The 25,038-nt window shown below is 36.9% G+C and overlaps 1 protein-coding gene across 8 annotated transcripts in view; it reads left to right on the top strand.

Annotated features, from left to right (window-relative positions):
• LOC137109292 (HMG box transcription factor BBX) overlaps positions 1-23,696 on the top strand; it is a 29,224-nt gene extending 5,528 nt beyond the window's left edge. For 4 of the 8 annotated variants that reach the window (XM_067494905.1, XM_067494902.1, XM_067494904.1 and 1 more), the window contains 14 exons: positions 5,388-5,559; positions 6,707-6,964; positions 9,787-9,988; positions 10,069-10,136; positions 10,301-10,375; positions 11,108-11,188; positions 14,552-14,608; positions 15,083-15,923; positions 16,041-16,179; positions 17,008-17,159; positions 17,374-17,463; positions 17,928-18,125; positions 18,339-18,531; positions 19,645-23,696. In XM_067494905.1, the coding sequence (XP_067351006.1) occupies positions 5,401-5,559; positions 6,707-6,964; positions 9,787-9,988; positions 10,069-10,136; positions 10,301-10,375; positions 11,108-11,188; positions 14,552-14,608; positions 15,083-15,923; positions 16,041-16,179; positions 17,008-17,159; positions 17,374-17,463; positions 17,928-18,125; positions 18,339-18,531; positions 19,645-19,723 (2,592 nt within the window). In that variant the 5' untranslated portion in view covers positions 5,388-5,400 and the 3' untranslated portion in view covers positions 19,724-23,696. The remainder of the gene's footprint in view (positions 1-5,387; positions 5,560-6,706; positions 6,965-9,786; positions 9,989-10,068; positions 10,137-10,300; positions 10,376-11,107; positions 11,189-14,551; positions 14,609-15,082; positions 15,924-16,040; positions 16,180-17,007; positions 17,160-17,373; positions 17,464-17,927; positions 18,126-18,338; positions 18,532-19,644) is intronic. The other 4 variants (XM_067494908.1, XM_067494907.1, XM_067494906.1 and 1 more) reach the window with 4 other exon arrangements.
• Positions 23,697-25,038: the final 1,342 nt, after the last annotated feature.

Raw genomic sequence — 25,038 nt, 5'->3', positions numbered from 1 at the left:
GATGTTTGAATCTTGAAACACAGGTAAATCTTTTACCTGTCTGGTAATAATCTTTTCTCCTATTATAGCAAAAAGCCAGCGATGTCATTTTAGTGGGTCCTTGTTAACTATTTTAAATTCTAAATTACTATTAAAATTAATCTTATTTTGCTTAATATTTATTATTATGTTGGCAGGACTAAAACATATGAATTTGTAGCAGGTCTATGTATTTGATTATTCATATATGATTGTTTGGAAACAAATGTCATTTTCATTAAATTTCTTTTTTTATATAATTGGTTATACATTTCTTTCAATTTTTCTATATAATCGTAGAATTCTGGCAGGCAGAAAGCATTAGGCTGTAATTTTTAGGTCACATAATCTTAAATGTATTATGTCAAAGATAATTTTTATAATATTTATTGCTGGTAAATATAATTTGCTGGTGTACCACTATAATTCCACTTTGGAAAATCTAGTCATCAGAGTTTTTACTTATTTTATGATCTTTAGAATTTCAAGATAATGGGTCAGATTGTGGTGGTATATTCATGTAAGAAAAAAACAATTAAATCACATGAACGAATAGCTTAAGGATCAAAAACCTTAATCACACTAGAATTAGTTAGCCTTTTTCAATAATTACTTGTCACAGATGTTAAATTTGTTTTGCAAGAGAGACCAGAAAACAAATTACATACACACTCATGGCTAAAAATATTGGCATATTTTGTTTGCACTTGAACAACACAAAAAACAGAAGAAAAGTAAAACTTGATAAACATTCAGACAGAACTCAAACATGGACTGGACAAAATTAATTAAGTATCTTATCAAAATAAGGCTTAATGTGAAAGACTTTGCAGTCCAGATAAAAGTATCTTTGAGTCCAAACCTGGAATTAAACAAGCTATTGACCACTAACCTAAAGAAACAGCATTGTAATTTTTTTTTTTTATTAATGCTTTTGTCTTTTCTATTGTGGTAAGTGAATTGCCCGGCAGCGTGTTTGGATAACAGTCAGAAGACTGAAAATCAAGAGTTGTTGACTTGCATGTAGCTGGAAAGGGTTACAGACTAATCTTAAAAACAGTTTGAGATATTGTCTATAATGAAACAGTGAGTGGGTTTATTTACATGTGTCTACACATGTAAATAAACCCACTCACTGTTTTAGTCACACCTTAGACATTATCCTTACGTATTGAATTGAAACGGATAATTTAGCAATATTTCCTCACAACTCTCTTCTATCTGACCATTTTCTTATAACATTTGAATTAACAATAATGGACTATACAACAATTAGGGAAAAATTCCACTATAGCAGATGCTGAAGTGAAAAAGCTGTCAACAAATTTAAAGAAATTATTCTTTCATCATTTGCTTCACCATATGCCAATACAACGGAAAGAGGTCCCCTTAATGTTACTCCTGCACAAGTTAATTATCTTGTTGACAATTCTGCAGCCTCTCTACGTAAAGTACTTAATAGTGTTGCCCCTCTGAAAAAGAAGGCAGTAAACCAGAAAAGGCGACCTCCGCGATGTAGTTCGGAAACATGCAACTTAAAACCGGCAACACGAAAGTTAGAAAGGAAGTGGCGTTCCAGAAATTTAGAAGAATCTCATTTAGCCTGGAAAAATAGTTTAATGTACAAAAAAGCTCTCCGTGATGCCAGAACAACATATTATTCATCATTAATAGAAGAAAACAAGAACAACCCCTGGTTTCTGTTCAGCACTGTATCCAGGCTGACTAAGAGCCATAGTTCTGTTGAGTCTAGTTTTCCCTTAACTCTGAGCAGCAATGACTTTCTTTATGAATAAAATTGTAACTATTAGAGAAATAATTCACCATCTTCATGTACAACAGTGCTAGAATCATCAATAAGGCCCCAAGCCCTCTTAGACTGCTTTTTACCCATATATCTCACTGAGCTAACTTCAATTATTACCTTTTACCACTTATTACCACTACTTAAAAAAACCCTGTCTTGACCCAGGTGTTTTGGCCAATTACAAATCCATATCTAATCTCCCCTTTATTTTTAAAATCCTTGGAGAACAGGAATAATTTGCATGAAGACTTTCAATCAGGATTTAGAGTTCGTCATAGTACAGAAACAGCACTGGTAAAAGTCACCAACGATCTACTCTTAATAATGGACTCGTCTCTATACTTGTTCTGTTAGATCTTAGGGCTGCGTTCGATACAATTGATCACAAGATTTTATTACGGAGACTGGAACATAGAATTGGGATTAAAAGAATTGAACTAGGTTGGTTTAAATCTTATCTATCTGATAGATTTCAATTTGTTCATGTTAATGATGAATCCTCCATGCACACAAAGGTTAGCTATGGAGTTCCACAAGGCTCTGTGTTAGGACCAATACTTTTTACTTTATATATGTCTCCTTTTGGCAACATTATTAGAAAACACTCCATAAATTTCCACTGTTATGCTGATGATACCCAGCTATATCTATCTATGGAACCAGATAAAAAGAAAATCAGTTAATTAAGCTTCAATCCTACAAGACATAAAGGCCTGGATGTCCCACAATCTTTAACTAATAAAGTCAGACATAACTGAAGTCATAGTATTTTGGCCCAAAAATCTCAGAAATTTGATGTCCAACCATATCATTACTGTTGATGGCATAAGTCTGGCCTCCATTACTACTGCAAGGATCCTTGGAGTTATTTTTGACCAGGATTTGTCCTTTATCTCACATATAAAACAGAACAGGCTTCTTCCACCTACAGAACATTGCCAAAATTAGGAGCATCTCGTCTCAAAGTGATGCCGAAAAACTAGTCCATGCATTTGTTACTTAAAAGGTTGGACTACTGTAATTCCCTACTTTCAGGATGCCCCAGTAACTCCCTAAAGAGCCTGCAATAAATCAAAAATGCTGCAGCAAGAGTGCTGACTGGAACTAGCAAGAGAGATCATATTTCACCTTCACTAGCTTCTCTTCCCATTAAATCTAGAATAGAATTTAAAACCCTGATTCTTACATATAAAGCTCGGTTAAGCTCCATCATATATAGAAGACCTCATAGTACCATATCATCCCGGTAGACCACTTGGATCTGAGAATGCAGGCTTACTTGTTGTTCCCAGAATTTCCAAAGGTAGAATGGGAGGCAGAGCCTTTACTTATCAAGGTCCTCTCCTGTGGAACCAGCTCCCAGTTCAGATTCAAGAAGCAGACAACCTCTGTACTTTTAAGTCCTTCCTCTTCCTTTTAAACCTTCCTCTTTAATAAAGCTTATAGTTAGATATAGTCATGCTGCTATAGGCTTTGGGACCCCCCCCCCCCCCCCGGATGCACTGAGCTCCTTTACCTCCTCTTTACCTTCTCTCCTCTCCTCTCACCCTCTCACCCCACATTTGTCACCACTGTATGACATTAACTCTCTGTGTTTTCTCCCGTAGTTGTCTTTCTCCTTCTCTGTCTCACTCTCTATGTCCCTTTCTGCAGGTATCCCTGGCTGTGGAGCTGTGTGTTTTCTAGCATGCAGCTACTGTTCCTACCAACCTGCCTTCTGCTTTTGTTGCAATTTTTCCTTTCTCTCTTCACTTTCCACTCACCCCAACCAGTCAAGGCAGATGGCTGCCCACCCTGAGCCTGGTTCAGCTGGAGGTTTCTTCCGTTAAAGGGAGTTTTTTCCCTCCACTGTTGCATAGGGCTTGCTCAAGGGGGAATTGTTGGGTTCTCACTATACATCTTTATAGTCTTGACTTTATTCTGTAAAGTGCCTTGAGATTACTTTGTTGTCAATTGGCACTATATAAAGTTGAATTGAATTGAATTATAGAAGTGGGTGCCCAACTAAGATCACACCAAAGACACAAATCAGAATACTAAAGTAAAAAAGAACCCTAGGGTAAGAGTGAAAACATATAAAAAACTTTTTAAATCTGGTTAGCAAAACTTTAAACAGGTATGGTTACATGGCAGTAGACCATGGGGGAAGCCTTTGCTCTCAAAAAACAATATTGCAGTACAGGTGAAATTTGCCAACTTTACATTCCAAGCATTACTGGGAAAGTATGGCCAACTGCAAGCTGAAGCTCAGAAGTTTGGTGATGCATAATGAACTTTTGATTATGATCCACAGTGGTGAGCATGATAACTGTGTGCAGACATAAATTAAATGGATCAGTGGTAATTGGTGTGAATTGGTTTAAGGGTAGTAGTAGCAACAGCATGGGATCTCCATACTCAAATGTACATCTTTGAGTTATTGTTATCAAACATCAAACACCTCTTTTTTTGGTATTAAAAAAACTTTTTTTGGTATTTTATCAAGGTTTCCAAGATGAGTTTTTTGACAATCTGTCTAACTATGTCTAACTAAAGTCTCCTTGATTTATAATGCTGGATTGTATCAATTACGTTCTTTTAGGGCATACACTGAACATTATTACCATCTAATGGTTTTAATAAAAATAATATAATTAATATAAATGTTTAATTAATACATGTTGGGGTATCATAAAGGGTTAATGACTTGTCAGCACATAAAGTTGTTAAAATCACCTCTGCCTATAGCAACCTTGACGTTTTATATCTTGTTCACTACTGTTTAAAATTGTTTTCTTAGGGGAGTACTTTTGCTTTTTTACTTTGTATGTGGGTAATCCTATTGTCTATTACTGCAGTAAAAGATCTGAAGTCTTACTTACAGTGGAGAATTTTCTAGGCACATGCTTGCACTCTTACTTGAATATTAAGTCTGTGTATTTCTACCACCTGTGCACACAGTTTTTTGCATTGCTGTGTTTGGCGCTCTGTGTTTTTTGCTATTAGAAAATGCACACATTTAGTCTTTTTGGAGTTTAGAACAAGCATTAAATTAAAAAGAGAAATCTGGATTAAGGCATAAAAGATATGCCATCTTTTATGCCTTAATCCAGATTTTTTCATCAGCATAAACATGTCCATTATAGAGCTGAGTTGGAAAATAAACTTGGCGTATAGAAAATAAAAAACTGGGGCCACAATGAAGCCTTGAGGAACAAGGAACTTTATTAGAAACTACAGTCAGAAAGAATAATTTGAACTCTACCAGTAAAATGATTTGAACTGGTTGTAAACTTTCAATTTTGAACTGTGGTTTAGGCAGCATTGGGCAAATTAAACAGTGCACATTTAAATTGTTTTTTTGTGTTATGAGGACTTGTTAGAAATGATACATTTATAAACATAGTTACATTATGGTGTTACACCAATCTGCCTTACAGTATGTGTTCATATAAATCTTTTCATAATTCATCAAATGCAATAACAGACAGTTTCTAAGTAATAAAAAGAATCTGAAGTTATTTTAAAGTGTGGAAGTCTGCCCGTACAGACGTAATCTGATGGGATGTCTATTTACTTTTAGGTGCGGTAGTACCATGAAGGGTGGAGGAAGGGGTAAGGAGCCACCTGTTGCTGGGGAGGTCACTGGTAAGCGCCCTAAACGCAAATGTCTTCAGTGGCACCCACTTCTCTCCAAAAAAGCTCTGGATTTCTCTGAGGAGGAGGAAGAAGAAGATGAAGAGGAGCCAGAAAAGGTGATTGTGTTTTATGATTTTAAAGGTCAATTAATCACCTTTGTCTATGAACAATAGAACTGTGGGTTTATCACATAGTCTGCATTCAGAAAGTATTCAGACCCCTTTTTTCAATTTTGTATTGTTGTGTCTGGATACTACAGTTGTTTAAATAAAATTTTTAAATAATTAATCTACACTCGCTAACCCATAATGGCAAAGTTAAAACAGAATTTTAGAAATGTTATTTAAAAAAACAATTGAAATACCACATGTACATGCATATACAGACCCTTTGCTCAATATTTTGAAGCACCTTTTGGCAGGAATTATTAACCTAAGTCTTTTTGTGAATGATGTGACAAGCTTTGCACACCTGGATTGGGGTATTTTCTGCCATTCTTCTTTGCAAATCCTTTCAAACTCAGTCAAGTTGGATGGTGACCCTCAGTGGATAGCAATTTTCAGGTCTTTCCAGAGATGTTCAATAGGGTTCAAATCAGGGCTGTGACCGGGACACTATAAGACATTGACATGATTGTCCCTAAGCCACTCCTGTGTTGTCTTTGTTTTGTTTCTAGGATTGTTGTCAAATTGGAAGGTAAACCTTTGGCCCAGTCTGAGGCCCTGGAAACCTGGAGTACCACAGAATTTTTAAGCATTCCCCAGAAATATGCCTTGCAATAATCTTGTATGTGAGCTCTGCTGGAAATTCCTTTGACCTTGTGGATTTTGCTCTGATACAGTATATTGTCACATGTGAGGCCTTCAATAGAGAGCTGTGTGACCTCCAAATCCTGTCCAATCAATTTAATGTTACCACAGTTGGTCTCAAGTCATTGTTTAGAAACATCTCACCAGTGATCACGAAAAATGGGTGACATCTGAGCTAATTTTTAAGTGTTGTTATAAAGGGTCTAATACCAATGTGATATTTAAATGATTCCTTTTTTCATTCATTTGCAAATAATTTCAAATTTCTGTTTTCACATTGTCATTATGGGGTACTGAGTGTAGAATATTAAGAAAAAAATGAATTTCAACAATTGTAGTATGAGGCAGTAGCATAACAAAAATTTAAATAACTGAAGGAGTTCTGAAAACTTTGTGTGAATGGGACAGAAAACATGGTGCACAATTAAGTAATAATTTATGAATTTGTTATCAGCAACCAGTGCTGTGTGAACAGGACCAGGGGTCGCAGATGCATTGCGGAAGCACAACAGAGGAAGTGGAAGAAGACTCAAATGAACAACGTGCACGGAGGCCAATGAATGCTTTCCTCCTCTTTTGCAAACGCCATCGTTCTCTGGTGCGGCAGGAACACCCTCGCCTGGACAACCGTGGGGCCACCAAGATCCTGGCGGACTGGTGGGCTGTGCTGGAGCCCAAAGAGAAACAGAAATACACTGATATGGCCAAGGAGGTGAGACTGCTCTCTGAGACTGCTCTCTTGTCTTACAGTAGTGCCAAGAGTTACTTTTGAATTTAGTATATCATTTTCAAATCTTTGAAGAACTGGTGTAATTGTGTTTGCTTTAAGCTCCTGAATTGTCATGTGAACTTGAAACTGAAACTTCCACTTTCCAGAAGTCTAAAAAGAAAAACAATTCAACTTATCCCATCTACATTACTGAGTATGCTATTAAATAATCATACAGGTATCAAACAAAGCCTTTGATAGTACTATGCTGTGCATCTTACTTAATATGTATAGATAAGGTCAATAGGTTATCTAACATTAATGCAGAATAAGGCAGTGATATTCTCTCACTTCAAATATTGTATTTTTTGTTGCTCACTGCCAAGTGAGACAACTTTAAAGCCAATTCAATTACTTTATAATCAAGCTATAAAGGTTCTGGATAGAAAACCAACAACTGTATGATCAGGGTCACATTTCACATGTCTTAAGTAAATAAAATATGTTGAATTTTGATAATTTAATATTATACTCTATTGTTGTAATATTATAGTATATTGTACTCTAGGAATGGAAAGATCTTCCTTTGAAAAAATGTACATCTTATTAGCTTTTCTTGTGATGCTAATACGGTTTTGGGATGTCTTGCCTTTGTGTACTTGCAAACTTCTGTGATACTGTGCCTGATATCACATTAACCTTCAAAGGTGGAGGTGATCAATTGTTTGTGCTTTAGAACTGTTTCAATATAATTGATAACCACAAAAATAAACCCTAATGCAAGCTCTGCTCTGCTAAGTTCTTAGAATCCACTTAATAAAGTATTAAAGTAATAAAGTAGGAGTTTTGGCAGTTTGGTAGTGTAAAATATTCAAGACAGTTTTTTTTCCAGGACTGGTAATCCAAATTGCACATTCTCAGTGAAATACAAAAAACATCTCACACCACACAGCCCTAACAGAGCATGTTAAATATTAAAGTCAATGACCACAAAATAGAAGAATACTGAACATAAAAACACATTTCAGGAGTAACAACTGAAACAAGCTGTCAAGCACAGCAGTACAGGGGTGATGATTTAGGCTTGTTTTTCAGCCGCTGGACCTGGGCACCTTGCAGTCATTGAGTTGTCTATGAACTCCTCTCTATACCAGAGTATTCTAGAAATAAATATGAGGCCATCTGTCCGACAACTAAAGCTTGGTTGAAATTGAGTCATGCAACAGGACAATAACTTGAAACATAAGTAAATCTACATCACAATAGGTGAAAACTAAAAGAATCAAGGTTTGGAATGACTTAGTCTGGATTTTATTTGACTTGATAATTCATCGCAAGATTAGTTCTTGCATCCTTAACCACCTTTCTGCAGTTAAAGTTTCTGCTACTTTTCATAATAAACACCCCTTTATGCCAAACAGTAATGTGGACTTTGAAGATCATACTTTTAGTAATGACTGCATTGCTGTGTTGATCAAGTTGCCTTATTAAAAATAGACTGGCCACTGCAATAACTCTTCTTCGTCAACTCATCAACCTGCTGTCCCATGTCCTTTTATCAGTTGATGACTTCAACGAGGGCTCTTTGTTAGTTCATAAGATAAATGACCTATGGAATAAAATATTATTTATTTTATTTATTATTTACAAATATTATTTCCTCTATTTCCACACAAATTCTGTCCTGCAAGACCCACATTAGTTTTTCTCTAATCTCATTGCAATACGTCCATATTTTCCTTCTAAAAATTAAAACCTTTTCTTGTCCCCTGGAAATTGTACCCACCTCTTTGTTCAAAAATATCTTTGTTTCTATTGGTCAACAAGTCATTAATATCTGGTAATGTCCCACTGTCCCCCAATGTTCAACCACTTCTGAAAACATCAAATCTTGGCCCTTTCAAATTAGTTTTTTATGCTTAGTGATGCAGGAGATGTTCTGTGTGGGTATTATGGGGTGTAAGTGCTGATTTTGATATGGTTGACCACCATATCCTGGTTGACTTGGACAGTGCGTTGGTATCTGTTTTAGCCCTGGATTGGTTCTTGTCTTACTTCTCAGACAGAAGTTCTACAGACAAAACAGTGTTTCATCAGCATAAACTTTGTGCTGTTGTATCGCTCAAGGGTTCTGTCTTGTTTTGTACATGCTTCCTGTTGGTAGATAATAAGGTAGTAAAAAGGTTACCATTTTTATGCAGATGATATTGAATTGAAGATGATTATCCATTTGACTACAAGACCTCTCTGGATAACTTAAAGGTTGGTTTGTTTTATTATGATCTTAGCTGCATTAAGATCATAATAAATTCATCCCACAGGTCTCATTTCAAAGTCTGGCCACAACAAAAAGAAGTATTATAGCAATTTGTAGCGTCTTCTCTTAAAGTTTGTGTGGTAATTTCCCACATTATAAGTACTAGATTAGCAGGAATCTCTGAAATTATGGACAGTTCTCGCAATCCCACAGTGAGATTCAGGACCAGAGTCGTGATGTGTAAATGAAATATAAACATTTTTAGTTTGACGCCATTGCAGACATGTAGACTATGAACATTACTTTTTAATTTCTGTTTTCTTTGTTATCATTTTGGAGGATTTTCTGTTATTTAATATTTCAATAAAGAAAATTGTGAATGGCAAATAATGTGTGTTAGTAAGTGTCCAAGCTCCCTGTTAAACACTACTGATTGTCTGAGTGGGTTGTTTGTTGCATGTTTACTCTTAAATATTTATTGCTGTGAAAAATTCCAGATATTGAATGGTTGAACACGAAGTTCTTTAAAGTTTAGCTTCTAACCAAATTAATATGGATTTCATTTCAGTACAAAGATGCTTTTATGAAGGCAAACCCAGGCTACAAGTGGTGTCCCACTACCAGCAAACCAGTTAAGAGCCCTACCTTTCAGCCAGTCAGCAACCCCCGCAAAAACGTTTGGTCCTTCTCTTCCAACTCATCGAAGGACTCCACTGCCAAAAAAGTGCCCAAAACTGACAGCATGCCACAGTTAAACTTTGCCATGGCAGGTGTGTAGAAAAAGTTGCAAAATTTATGTTCAGTTACTAAATGCGGTACTGTTTTGCTAACTACTGTCGTTCATTGTCAGATCCTACTAAGATGGGAGGCCTGAGCATGCTGCTGTTAGCTGGGGAACATGCCCTCACGAATAGGGAGGTAGGTTAATGTTCCAGTGATGATTCCTTGTAATACATTAGCTCTCCAGTAGATGGCTTTAAAGTTGTTGTATTTTTTATATTTTTCATCTTTAATGAAAAAATGTGTTATGTTTTTTGTACAATAATTTGGTAAACCTCACTATTTTGTTTTAACTTCTCTAGATCCCTTCCAGCACTAAACCTAGTTTACCTGACACAGCCAGTGAAGGGAACTCTTTTCCAGGGGATAAAGGAGAGGTGTGTATTCTGAGACCAAATGCCTGTATTTTAGACCAGAATTTTGAAGTTGTGCTGTTTCACAAAAAAAAATTGATGTGATCTACATGCACAATAAAAAACTAATGTAGCTAACAGAACCTGCTTAATAGAAATTACGATATATTTACATAATAACTGATGCTGCCCATAGTATGATGTGCAGAGAGTGGTGGAAACTAATTACATTTACAAGTAATTCACTGTGTGATTATCATTTTTATGTAACTTTGTACTTCTACTCCACTACAATTTTGAAGCCATTATTCAATCAGTGCATTCAAAAAAAGACAATGATATTAACAATGTCAGTAAAGTCTATTAGACATATCCTTATTAAGAAGTAGTTCTAAACCATCTGTGGTAAGCAAGAGTGGTGTCGTCAACATAGATGAAGGTAACTTGAGACAATGAAGCAGTTGATCTTTTTCAGCACTAGGTTCTAAGATGTAGCCTTGGTATGTCATATCCTTTATTACTAGTTACTTTACAGATTCAGATTATGAATTCAAAATGTAGAAAGGAATTAATATTATAGCTAAACAGCTGTTTAAACAATATTTTTATTTAACTCCACTTTTACACCTGCAATATTGAGAATTTCTTAAACATTAATGTGTCAATCTTTAAAATCCTATAAAGTATCTTGTGACTTGTGATAGGCTGAACCACTTAACATTTTAAAGCAGAAACTGACTTGATCCAAATTTACAGATGTTGTCTGGGACAATACCGAACAGAGTGCCTGACATTACTGAAAGCAGGGTCAAGTCTGGCTTTTCCCCACTGCCAGAGGTAAGTCTTACTGGCACTTCATGAATGATTCATTTGATTCAATTAAACTTTCTTCATATAGCGCCACAACAAAATCATCTCAAGGCACTTTACACAATAAGTCAAGACTAAACAGATTTAAACAGATGAAAACATTAACTGGGAGAGAAAAAACACCCTTTTGTGGAGGAAACCTCTGATAGAACCAGGCTCAGAGTGAGACATCTGCTTTGAACAGTTGGTATGAGTAGAAAGCAGAAAAAATAAGAAGGTTGGTAGGGTCAGTTACTGCACATGGAAAACACACAGCTCTAAATCCAAGGATACCTGCAGCAAGGTACAGAGAGAAGGAGAGAAAGGGAGAAGCACAAGTATGGAAGAAAGAATAGATAGGGTTAATGTCATGCAATGGTGACACATTATTTTGAGAAGAGAGGGAGGGGGAGGAAATGGGAGGGGTGGAGTTAAGAGCATCATGGGGTACCCCAGCATTTTAAGTCTATAGCAGCCTCAGAGTCACCGATGTTTCCATTCGCAATGCAACTATGTTGTAAGAAATGAGAGCCATGCTGTCTTTGCTCCATCTAAATATGCACTTCAAAGTTTACCTGAGACTCATAAAAATTCAGCTGTCACACTGCACATTATTGGGTATGTATCTATTTAACTTACACCATTTCGAAGAAAAATTTTAGTCTTTTCTTTTCTCTTGAATTCTGGCAGAGGGATATGATCTAGCATATCTTTTTTTTTAGTCGTGGAGACAAAATCCTCTTTCACACATGCACTGGAACCCTGAACTTCTCCGGACATCATCCATAGGTGGTGTTTGTGAGAATGAATGAAATGCTCCCAAGATTATCCAGAGTTTATCCTGCGAACCCCCTAGTACAAAGTCTGAATTATGTGTGTGAGCCCATGTGTGAAGCACACTGCTCTGTCCTGAATTATCAGAAGGATTTAAAGCCTTTGCTTTAAATCCTTCCTAAATGGGTGTGCTGATGAAATTTGTTTTTAGATTTTTCTGTCATGTTGTGCTTCCTGAATTCTCTGACCCCTCACTGAGTTTTTTTTTCCCGTGAGACACTTCTAAATGTGACAATCTCCTCCTGCTGTGTGTTACATTGAAACACACAGCACAAATCTGCTCTGCTCATATGAACTCTGAGTTCTGAATGCTATAATATGCACCCAGGATATTACCCAGACATACACTAACATTTGTTTCTAAAGAAATGAGTGAAAATCAACAGAGATCACATCCTGTTCTTGCCAGCATGGTATACGTTGGTAGGAACAATTCCATGATGCTTCGATGACGACTGAAGAAGCTCTGCAGTGTATCATATACATGCAAATATATTGAAAATTTAGACTGGGAGTGAGTTCTTTCTTATTTGTGTCCCCAAATCTCAAACTGCAAAAATACTACAGCTGTTGACTGTGCAAAATTACAAATATGCTTCCGAGTTTACGCTGTTAATAACTCGTGAAGTAAGATTGTCCCAACAACAAGCCGAGGTGCAACTTTTTTATTCTTGCACCATAGCAGTAAAGGGTTTATCGAGGAGAATAAAAGAGTGAAATTTGTTATTAAAATACTGAAAGACCTCAATTCAATTTAGCTTATGGTCTGCTTAGATTTAGGACTTTCTAGTGAATTTAAAACTGCATTTTTTTCAACAATGGCTGTAAAACATTAAAATCAATTCAATTCAACTATATTTATATAGCACCAATTCACAACAAAGTCATGACAAGGCACTTTACATAATAAAGTCAAGACTATACAAATATGTAGAGGGAACACAACAAATGGTTGGGGGTTAGTAGAAAGTGGAGAGAGAAAAGAAAAGAGCAACGAAAGCAACAACAAAACATTGGGCAGGTTGGTTTGACCAGTAGCTGCACACTGGAAAACACACATCTCCAAAGCCGGGGACACCTGCAGAAAGGGACAGAGAGAGGGAGACAGAGAAGGAGAAGCACAACTACGGGAGAGAGAAGACACAAAGTTAATGTCATACAGTGGTGGCATATAAATTTGTAGAGAGGAGAGGAGTTCATTGCACTTGAGGGGGTCCCCCAACAGTCCAAGGCTATAGCATCATAACTAGGTGCTCAGACTATCAGACTATCTATATTTTTAATTAAATAAATATTTTCTAGATTTTATGGGAAGCCAATGAAGTTATTAGGCCACACCAATAGTAGGAATTTACAATAGTCCAATCTAGAACCAGTAAATGCGTGGACTAGTTTTTCAGTTTTAGTAATTTACTAATTTAGAAATGTTACATAGGTGGAAGAACACTGTTCTAGAGTTTTGTCCACGCTCCCTCAAAGTAGTACTTCAGGCCAAAGTTATGCCGCCTAAAGTAACTATATTGTTAGACAGCATATTTGTCATATTTTAGGCCCAAATACATTAATTATAGTTTTAACTGAATTTAGAAGTAAGAAAATATATATCTGTCCCTCATTTGTTAAAGTGTTGTTGTGTTGTAGTTGTGTAAAAAAGTATTTAGGGAGCATGTGTAAAGCAGGAGAACTTTTAACAACCCACAGCCTGTACCATGTGCGTAAATAGTCAAGTTTCCAGGTATAAAAAAAAATCCTGTCTTTTTCCTTTAAGCTCAGTCTTAATAGTAGCAATGGTCCAGTCATAATGCCTAAGTGAATCCATGGGATACTGTTTGTCAGTGGTCTTAGTTAAAGTTAAAAGTCCTTGACTTTTCCTCAGTTATGCAGAAACATTTTGAAGTTTAAAATGAGAATCCTTGCTAATAAAGCTTCCTCTCTCAAATAAAGACTCACACTCAATGTTTGACACTTTGTGTCAACTTTCCTGAATAAGACATCTTTATCTTTCACTTACTGTGTTGTTTTTTTATGGTTAGTCTTAGATCCCAAGACAAAGGAGTAGCTTTGATGAAAGCTAAGGGAATTGTTAAATCGGCCTTCTGAGTTTCAGAATACATTCACTGTAACATTGCTAGTTTGTCTTGACGTTTCTGCTCCATGGTGTTCTTTTCTGCACAGGGTCAGAAATACCCAAGCAAATTCTGCTAGGTCCACACCTGAATGACTAAAGAGCATTAGGAAAATTATAACTTACGCCAAGCTTTGCTAAGAGGAGAAGCAGACAAGCTTTAACAAGAGAGCCATATTAACATTAAGTGAAGCTACTGTTCAGTGCGACTGACCTAGATAAGAACTAGATGTTGGTCAATGGTGTTAAAGAGCTGGAGGTGGTAGGAAATGTGACCATGTCCAAATTGTCTATGCAGTTAAAACCCTGAATGTCGCAAGTACAAAAACTGAAGCAATGCAGTCATGTAAAGAAACTACCAGGTAACTAATATTGTTACTGTATGTTCACAGTCATCTCTGTCTGCTGCACCTGAAGGAAAACAGTCCGCTCTCTTTCAGCTTGCTGAGGTAATGTGTTGACAGTTTGCACATACTACATGTAAAGTAACACTGAAAAGAATGTTATCTATATAAAACAATTGAGTGGATTGGACTGAAAGAGCCATCATCACTCATGTTAGACACTAAAAGATAATGTGAAAGTGTTTAAGCTAAAAAACTCTTTGATATTTTGTTATTGTCAAGAATTAATTAGTCATTGCATTAGTTTGCTTTATTTTAGTACTATCAATATAATCAATGGTAAATCCAATGTGTGGTGACCAAGAAAAGGTATACACAGACAAAAGTTTATTTAAAACAATGTGTTTTGATAACTTGCATAAAACTGATGCTATCAGTAGATTTACATCTTGTGAGAATCTATATAAAAGAGGTTAAAAAGATTTAGCTGCTTTTTGATTTACCGTTTCTTTGTAATTTTGTTATGATGATGCAGAGATTGGTGTTAATTAACGTGGGGTTTTTGTTGTGTTTTGGAAGATGTGCTTGGCATCTGAAGCTAGAAAGATAGACAGAGTTTCGCCACTGGAGGACAGCTTCTCTACCACCTCTTTGCAGCAAACTACAGTCAAGGCAGAGATCAAGGAGGAGAAAGCAGACACTGACTGTCCTTCCTCATCTCACACATTAGCCGTCTCACCTTTGTTGTCCTCGGGCACTTCTACCTCCACTGATGCCATTCCCCCACCACTTAGCAGCCAAAATGCATGTGTCAAAAAGAAGAGCAAAAAAAAAGAGCCGGCCAAGTCAAATGATAACAGTGAGATCCCTGTCTCAGCAAAGAAGATCATTGAGAAGTGTAACGATTCAGAATCAAACATGGACACTGTTTTTAGTACGATTGAGGCAGTGGCCAAAGGGACCTGGAATGACAGTGGGGAGAAGCACACGAAGAAGATGCAGAGTGGTCCTAGTGGTGGCAATTCTGGTTTGCCTAAAAAAAAGACTAAGCCCAAAGGCAAAGACAAAGAGGATGACATGGTTGAAGACAGTGGTCAGTGTGGGCATTACAGTTCTTCTGAGGTGGAGATGAAGGAAGATGTGACTGAAGTTAGCCCCAAGACAGAAGCAGAGGAAGCAAGTAGAGAAAGCACAGACCTTCAGGGCAGCCTTGCGGAACCTCAGCTCTCCCCCTGTACCCATTCACTTACTCCATATAAAGAGGAAGACAAGGGCAAAGAGCAGCAGAGTGAAGTGAGCTGCGAGTACAACACAGAGAACCGTGGCTCCAGGAAATCAGAACGGAGCTGTAAAGGAGCCTTGTATAAAACCCTTGTTTCTGAGGGAATGCTGACTTCACTTAGAGCCAATATTGACCGAGGTATCTAGTTTGATTGTAGAGCAAACTAATTACTTTAATGTTGCAGATTTAATCTAGTCTGCAAGTTTTGTTAATTTTGATCGTTTGGCATTTCTCAACATTTTGGTAAATGTACAGGTAAACGAGGGGCTTTCCGTGCTTCCGATCATGCTCATGATGCAAATTGGAGTGATGACAGCTGGACAGTTCCACAGATCGGTCCTAATAATCCCAAGAAGCTGAAAAAGTCCAAGTCCAAAGATGAATCTTCACAGGGGTAAGCAATGTGGCTTAGATTACAGATGTGTGTTGTTTTTGGCTTACCTGTTTTAGAGGCTTATTGAGCATCCGAAAAAAAAAGGAGCCGGGGTTTAGATATTCAAAGTGAATTCTATATGAATGTACACATGAGCCAGTCAGCCAGTTAATCAAACTAGTTTCTTATTTGTCCTTTTGGCTTATCCTGAAAGTTCAGGGGCTCCACTGCAGATCAGTTATTTGCATTTTGATTTGGCACAGTTTTTAATGCAACCCTCTCCAATTTCTTGCGACCAGCACTGCCACAACTCAGACGAACATCCAGATTAAAAAATACTTGTATGTAACTACTAAATGCAATGATTAGTTATTTATTTCCCATCTGCAGGGCACCTGTTCACATTATTCAAGTAGAATTATGTCACCAGTAAGCTGCTGTTTCTTAGTTCACTCATTGGTCCCATCTAGAGAGACCCGAAAGTGAATTGATTTTGTAATGCTGAGTTTCCCTTGATGTTTTATGTATTTATTTATTTATTTTTTCGATTTTAGTTGTTCAGCTAAAAGAAAAACAAATTTTCCTAATCTGTTCGCCAATCTCAGTTTATAAGTACCAAGTTGCAGTCCATTCATGTGATACCCTAAATGATCATTTTTCCTTGATCTTCCCACCATTTGCTAGTGTGTGTCTAAATAACCCAATGTATTAATATTCATATTAATATAGCCACTGGTGATAAATGTTTCTTTGTAATATAATAGTGGCTAAAATACTGCTCAGAATGATGTACGGTAAGGCACGGCAACGGAAATCAATTATATGTTAACGCTGAACTTCACTTGTCAGCCTAGGGAAACTGGAGGAGGAGTTTGAAAAGAAATTTAACAGCCTGCCACAGTATAGCCCAATGACATTTGATAAGAAGGGGGCTGCTGTCACAAAGAAGAAGAAGACTGATGGCTCCACTGTCCAGGAGGAAACCTGCAAACTCGGAAAAGGTGGGAACACCATCAAATGTTTCTTCACTGAATAAACACAGTAAATGTTTTTTAATCTTATCGCATCACATCCATAGCCCAGTCTGTGCCTTTTTTAGAGTCATGTTCTCCACACCTGTGGTGTTCAAGATCAGTTCTCTGTGTTCAAACAAAAACATTTGGACTTCATAACACAACATTTCCATGCTCTTTTTTTCTTTTTTTGCTATATCAGGGCCATCTCCATCTCAGAAAAAGACCTCATTCCACAAGATTGTTAGGAAGCACAAACACAAAAAGGAGAAACCAGGTGCAGTGGACAAAGGTGATCTAGAATATTGATGTTTGTGCATTATGTAGCAGGGAATAATGGTATATTTCCAAGTTACTTATGCTCTAAATTCCAGCTAAATATTACAGGTGAACATTTTGGAACAAATAAAATAAAAATATTCCCTACAGACAACCGTCTTAATATTTTGTTGTTTAAAATCCAATTTGTTTAAAGAACAATCTGAATTTCCAAATTTACCTTCACAAAAGTGTTCAGTGAGATTTAAACTTCCTACAATGTACATTATTTATTAATAGTATTCATTACATATTAGCTGTTGAGGCCTGCGTTCAAACAATCATTTTGATCTGGTTAAATCACAATGATAATGAACAAATGAAGAACTTCAAACCTTATGTCCTTGTTAAAGCATTAAAACATATCTGTGCAATTGATTTTATTACTGCCTCTGTGAAAAGGACTAAAATCTGTTCAAATTAATATTTTTTCCATAGCAGTGATACAGAATGATTCCACCATGCTGGATTCAACTTCAAAAGCCAAATCATGTGCCCCTGTTGCCATAATGTGCCCAGATGTCCAGGGCACCAATAGCGTGGAAATGCTAGTTGGTAGCCAGAAGAGGAAGGCTAGGAAGACAAAGATCACACACTTAGTGCGCATAGCTGATGGCAGTGTATCTCCAGCAGAAGGTAAGTTACAAATCCTCAATCCTTTAGTGACATACGTACCTCTGATAATGTTTTGATTGAGGTTTTGCCATTTTGACAGTCAGAAAAGGGAAACTTTGTTTTTGTTTTTTTTTTTTCAGTTCCAAAGACTTGACCATGGGTAACAAATGAAATGCTCTGATAACAGCATTTCTAATAGTCTTCCTAAAAACTGTATTTCACTTTGCTTTTCAGAGGACAAAAATAGGGACCTGAACCAGGAACAGGATAAGAAGCCATTACCCCAACAAAATTTATGCAATGAAAAAGGGTGCTCCAGCAGTCCCACATCAGAGGAGGCAGAGAGGAGCACTGTACCGCAAGAGCTACCTGCTTTCTTCAGCTTGGCGGCCCTTGCTGAGGTAGCCGCCATGGAAAACGTTCACAGGTAGAGCCTAGTATATACACAACACTGTTGTGCTAAATTGTTCTATGTATGTTATGTGATAGCTTTACCAGTCAGCTAAACTCTGATGGTTTACCTTTAGGGAACTGTACAGCATGATGCATTTGAATAGTTAAAGACAAAATACCTAAACATAGTAAAAAAAAAAAAGGGGGGGGGGGGGGGGGGGTTGTTATATATATGCTGTTATATTAACAGCTGCTTCAACAATTAGCTGAACCTAAATCTGATTACTTATTTGCTGTTTGCCTCTGTCTACTTGTAACCAACATCCATTGTTACCCACTGTAAAATATATGTGATGAATATAAATTTAAAAAAAAAAACTAACTGGCATTACTTCTCATTATGGTAGAAAAACTGGGCAGAGCGTTATGTGCCACCCACTTCTGCTATAGGCATAAGAAAAAGTCTACTTCCTGTCTCATAGGAAGGTATGAACTGCACTACAAAAATATATCACTAGAGGGAGTTAAATTAACTACCACTGCTTGTAGTTTCATTTGTGGACCATCTACCCAAGTGTAGCTGTTAATCTTTGATTTAGCATGTCAGTATTCAAGACATATTTTGTCTTTGTGACATCTCAACCAAAAAATGCCTTCCCCAAATGTGTTAAAATGACCCTTACTCTGTGTTTCTGTCACAATGGGCTCTGTGACCACCCAGAGTGGGAAGCTGTTGTGTTTTAACATCCCCTAATTAGACTACTGACAAAGGCAAACAGTGTGAGTTCAGGCCCTCCGCTTTGACCTGCCAATAAAACCTGCCAACATTTGTACCAGAACAGCCTTGAATGTATTGTGAGATTTGAGCTTTGACATCGGGCGACTACGGCGCAGGAAGGTAGAGCGGTTGTCCACCAATCTCACAGTTGTGTTGAGCAAGACACTGAACCCCAAGTTGCTCCCGGTGAGTGAAGAAGCAGTGTAAAGCGCTTTGAGTGCCAATAGGTAGAAAGAAAATTCACATAATCAAATGCCTCTGCAACTTACCTCTGCAGGGTCTGTACCAAAGCTCTATATGCTACTATTTCCAGAAGACACTGGGTACTTAAAGAAAATTGTAAACACACTCTTAAATGTATTGTTACAGAGGCCAGAGAGGCTTAGCTGAAAGTCAGAAGAAAGAGCTCGCCCAGACTCCAGTCCTCATCTCCTGTGCTGATCAGTGAAGCTCTACTGCTACTGCTGCTTCTACAATGAGAAGCCACAACATGGACATTGGAAGTGGATCTCTATTTTCCTTAGTGGTAACTCTGTGCTGAAGGGAGATCTGATCAGGAAGCTCTGGAGACACTCCACATTCCCACTTGTGGTGAATTTGCTTGAGCACAGGTTCATGGTGGGGGAAAGATCTCCTCCTCTTCCTCCTTCCTGATCCTCACTATCTCAGTGCTCCCGCCCCCCAAGCCTTCCTTTGGTTTGAGGCAGGATTCCTTTCTGAACCCATCACCCCCATCCCTTAGATGCTCCTTTAGGTCCTGTGGAAAAATGAAGCTGTTCCCCAGTGCATGGGCTCCCTTATAGAGGTGGTTGTCATGGGTTTACTGTACACCGTTTTCCCAATAGAGTCCATTATCAAGGTCAAGTCTTGCAATTTACAAACCACATTTTAGGTAGGGTAAAAAAAACAACAACAATGCATTTGTTTTTATAGACAAACACAACTTTTCACCACCTTTTTACCTCACACGCCTACTGAAAAGTTCCCTCCAATTCTGGTAGAGTACCTCTGTATCTGAATAGCTCTTGTCCCTTCCATTCCTTTCAGCTTCAGCCCAAAATCACTTTAACCAGGGTAAATATACGTGATAGATAGACTTCCAATACCAACTACTTACTTTGTGTTTCTCTGTAGTACACTAATGAGGTGTACGGAAATCTATGATGAAACATGGTTGAGTATTTGTACGTTAAGATGATGCTACTGTAAAATGGTATGTGGTAGCTACAAATAATTATGTTAGACTGAATGTGTAAGAGTACTCCTGTGCATACCCTTGCATCTGAAGTAGACTTGACTATACCTGAGGGTGTCCTGTTTTTCATTTAGTAGTAGATTTATAGTGTTTCAGGCTTATGAGACAGTAGGTTGGCTTAAAAACTGCTTATTGTAAAGGGAGCCTGTGTGAAAGTGATATAAATATAGCCTTAACCCTCCCTCTAGATCCTCTTCGCCACCACACAGCTCTCAACCAGCGTCTTGCTCAATGCCATCACAGTCTTAAAGTCAGTGTAAACATTTTTGGAAAGTGAAATGCAGTTTTCTGTCAATACTTGATCTTATGGCAGTATCCGTAGCATTTAGTAAGTTTAATTTCTTGTGTGCATTGTATTTCATGAAATAGGGTTTTGTATGTCAACACTGCACAAATCTGTAGCTAAAATTTGAGTTGCTCTCAGCAGGGTAATTAAATGCCTTGTCCTCACCAGTCACAGTCTTTTAACACTGTAGTCTCTTTCTGTAGTGTCTTCAGTACAGGACCTGGCTAAAAACAATCACAAGCTCCAGTGTAACACATTGGGAGTTTGTCAAGCTGAATGGATTATTGTATTCTACACTTCTCATAAAATGAGCATTTTGAATAAAGAAAAACGCAATGTGGAATTTTATTAGATTTTAGCCATTTTTAACAATGTGTCAAAAACTAAGGTTACTGTTAAAGCAAACTAAGACAAGGCATTTAATAATAACTTCCCCATGTTTCCTGTTGACCTTTTGAGATTTTATTGCCAGGTAATGGTCTACTCAGAGGTTACATATAATCAACCTTTTGATGTTTAGATGTATTTATATTTACATGTAGCTTTTACGGTTTTTATTTTCTAGCTTGTTGTATTGTTCAGTCAAAATCATTCCATTTCCATGGCTGTATCAGCAATAGGAGTGAGGGGAAACAAAATGTCAGATGCAGCTGGGTTGCTGGTTTGTTGTCTTCCCTAAAAGAGCTGCCACAGACATATTGGGGTTAGTTGAGAGCTATACAGACCCCACAGCAATACCCCTCACCTCTCCATCTAGCAGCTTTTTTTCCCTCTGTGTAGACCAATACTTAGTTGATCATCTTTTAGATTAAATCAAGTTTATAGCTTTTATAGCTTTTGCTATTGATTGGATTGTTGTTTTGTCAGAGTGTGCATTTATGATGCTCTTTTAACCAAGTCCCCTATCAATTTCAGTGTTTTTTTTTTTTTCCTGAGGTCAAGTTTACTGGATTAAGACTGTTGTCAAAAAAGATAATGCTCATAGAAAATTAGTGCATCAATTCTTAGCTGCTAAGTCAATGTGCGCTGGGAGGAAATGCATTGTCTCTAGACAATGAGCTTGGCCGTTCACCTCTGGAGGAGTGTATTGGACTGCGATTGCATCACAATTTCTTACACGTGATAAATGTGTTAAGAGTGCTTTCAGACACTTAATGGCAGGACTGATTAATAAGAAATGAACGAGTCTTAGAGAACGCTTGTATTTTTCCTAAATCAAGGCATTGTTACATGAAAATAATGTTTTTGCTTAAATAGGCCCTTGTGTGCAAATATTGCAGTGTGTGCAACAAATCTATAATTCCTCTCTAAAGTTGTCCTTAAAATCTATCAAACTAACTGCAAGTGTTTCCCAGTTAAACTTATGGGAATCACAGTGTGCTTTATGATAATCCTAATAGTAAACAGTGTATATATATATTTTCAGATATAAGAGAAATTTACAAATATGGATGATATTGTCCAACCACTAAACTGGATAGTTCCACTGGTGGATATCAGTGTAGTTCTTTGCAAGGAGAAAGAAATTGTCTTCCCCCAAACTAGAGATATATTTGCTTATAGCAAGTGAGTTTATTGACATTTGCCAAAGAATAAGGGAAAGGTATATTCAAATGGAATCCTGTTTAAAAAAAGACTAATAGCCTAACTGTTGCACTGCATTTTCTAAGTATGTAAATCTTCAGGTAACAATTTTAGCACAATTCATCCTGTGTATTTAATGGGACCCAGAGTTGGAATGAAGTGCAACAAAAGGGCATCACTCAATGCCTCTTTGTATAGACTACAGTATTTGCACCTTAGACCCAAACCAAAATCATCATGGTCTTTGAAAAAAACTATTTTTACCCACACTCTGGAAATTATGCATTTTGAATATTATAAATCAGAGAATCAGTGAAAAGCAAATCCACACATCTACAAAATAGCCATAATACTGTCATTTCCCCATTCCCTCACCTTTTCTATCTAGAAAATGCTTCTATAAAGTTGAAATTCTTATATTAGTTACCTAAATGACTATAATATCCTTTGTGCTAGTACTGTCTTGAATGTAATCATTTTGTACCTGTATTTTTCTAATTCAGTCTTGATTGTACTGTATGTATGCTATAATGGTATACTGTTCCCTAGGTGCACAGTTTCGTTACAAACAAAAGTTCTTACGACAGGATTGCTGCTGCGCTGCAAAGTCAATGGATAAGTGTGGAAGTTTTAAGTCCAAAGGACTTATTGTACTGTGTACCATGTGAGCATACATGAAACTGATAAGTGAGAGATTGTTGCATTTTGAGTTGTGGGACAATAGCTTTCCCTGGTTTGCTACTTCTTTTCCTTTGCAGTAAAAATTTAATCTGTTCAGGACAGTTTATAAAACAGGGACGCTCCTGCAATCATAACAATTGAATGCTTGAGTTTCAACTTATTTATTACTGTTCCTTTTTATAGGTTTAGTCAAATAAAAAAACAATGAAATATACAACTGAATATGCATCCATTTATACATGAACGTGTATAAGAATATCTGCCCTTTACTGGAATGTAGATCATGGCTTCCTTTTGATTTTTGTGAAGAGGAGGTTATGCCAGATTTTTCAAACATATTTCCTCTCATAGTTTGTACAACATGCGTTATCTAATTTATGTTATTGGTAATAATCTTGAAAAATGTGTTTATTTGATTGTTACAGCTCAGTTGTTAAATGCAGCCTTGCCTTACTGGAACCCCTGCTTAGTGAGGGATCCCGCCACCCACCTTCCCTTCCCCAACCACAACTCCTATGTCATAACACTGTTTGCTGATGCAACTATTATTCCTTTCAAACTTTTCTGCTGACGCAACTATTACTTCTTGACCACCTATTAAAATAACATCTATTACATCTGTGTGACAAGATTTTGTTGATTATACATTTTTGTTTGAAGACACTGTTCTGCAGTTGGACTAGGTATGGGTCATCGTTCCCTCACTGCATTTTGCTATTGAGCCCTCCAATGGTAGAACAAGGTTTCCACAAATACCTCACACAAATTGTAACACTGTTTAAAAATAATGATTTTTGACCTAACATGCAATGTGAATTTTTGGACTTTATATACTCAGGTCTTTACCTTTTATAAAATCCCTCCATTCTAATTTCCCATAGGTGGACTCCAGTCAAGTTATGGACCTAACGTTTTTATATTAATGTTTTGGGTTTTTTTTTTTTTTTTAGAACTAAAAAAAATTACTTTTTCATTTTGGGATACTGGGTGTAGACTGATTAAGAGCAAAATTTACTACACAGAATGCAATAGGTTTCAAAACCACTGTATACTGTGTTTAAAATAGTTACTTGTTATATTGCAATAAGGCAGTCAGTTGGATTTTTTTGTGTATCACTCAGTTATCACACTCTACAAAAACAGTAAAATTGTTTGAACTATGGACACTTACCCAGTGCTCATGTTGTGTATTTCAGTTACTGAACAACAATTTTTGTTGCAGAAACCTATGTTATACATTTAAGTCAGGAAATTGGGCGTTGACTTGTGCTGCAATAAATAGATTTAATGTATAATCTGGTAAATATTACTCAGACCTTGAGCCGCAGCCCTGGTTGTTTTCAAATTATACATGCAAATCTCACAGCTGGTAAACTGGATCAGGTGTGTTTAATCAATCAAAGGATGGAGGATAAGGGTTGTGCAGGGGACAACTCGAGGCCGGAGTTAGATGCCCATGCATTAGGATATAGTTAACCTATTTCCACATGGTGGCAAAATACTTTGACAGAACAGCGGTTTGTGCCAGTTGCACGTGGTTTCTGCAAACAGAAGATGATAAACATAATCTCTATGTGGTAGCACTTAAGACAAACGCAAGATATTTGAATAGAAATATTATGTTTAGCTTCACATTTAAACATTGACCCTTGTGTATTATCAGAATGAAATAAAAGGCCAAAATAAGGTTACAAATTGATATGGTGTTGGTCTAGTGATATTTAGAACTACTTAATAAAAATTATTTTTTATCTTTAGCCTTTGTATAATTCAAAAGCAAACACATGCTTAACAAGGACTGGTACCATTACTTAAAGGATGACTTCCCAATTCTGAACTTGCTTTCTATGGTTTTATTTTAGTGTGGAAATGTGCAATAATGCATTTAAACTTTCCTCTGACTTCCCTGTAATAAAATATCTCTCTGCTTCTAGTGAAAAATTCCTCCAGATGACAT

Source organism: Channa argus, chromosome 24, assembly GCF_033026475.1.
Source record: "Channa argus isolate prfri chromosome 24, Channa argus male v1.0, whole genome shotgun sequence".
Classification (NCBI taxonomy): domain Eukaryota; kingdom Metazoa; phylum Chordata; class Actinopteri; order Anabantiformes; family Channidae; genus Channa; species Channa argus.
Note: the sequence above shows the minus strand (reverse complement) of the source record. Positions and strands in the feature narration are given on the sequence as shown.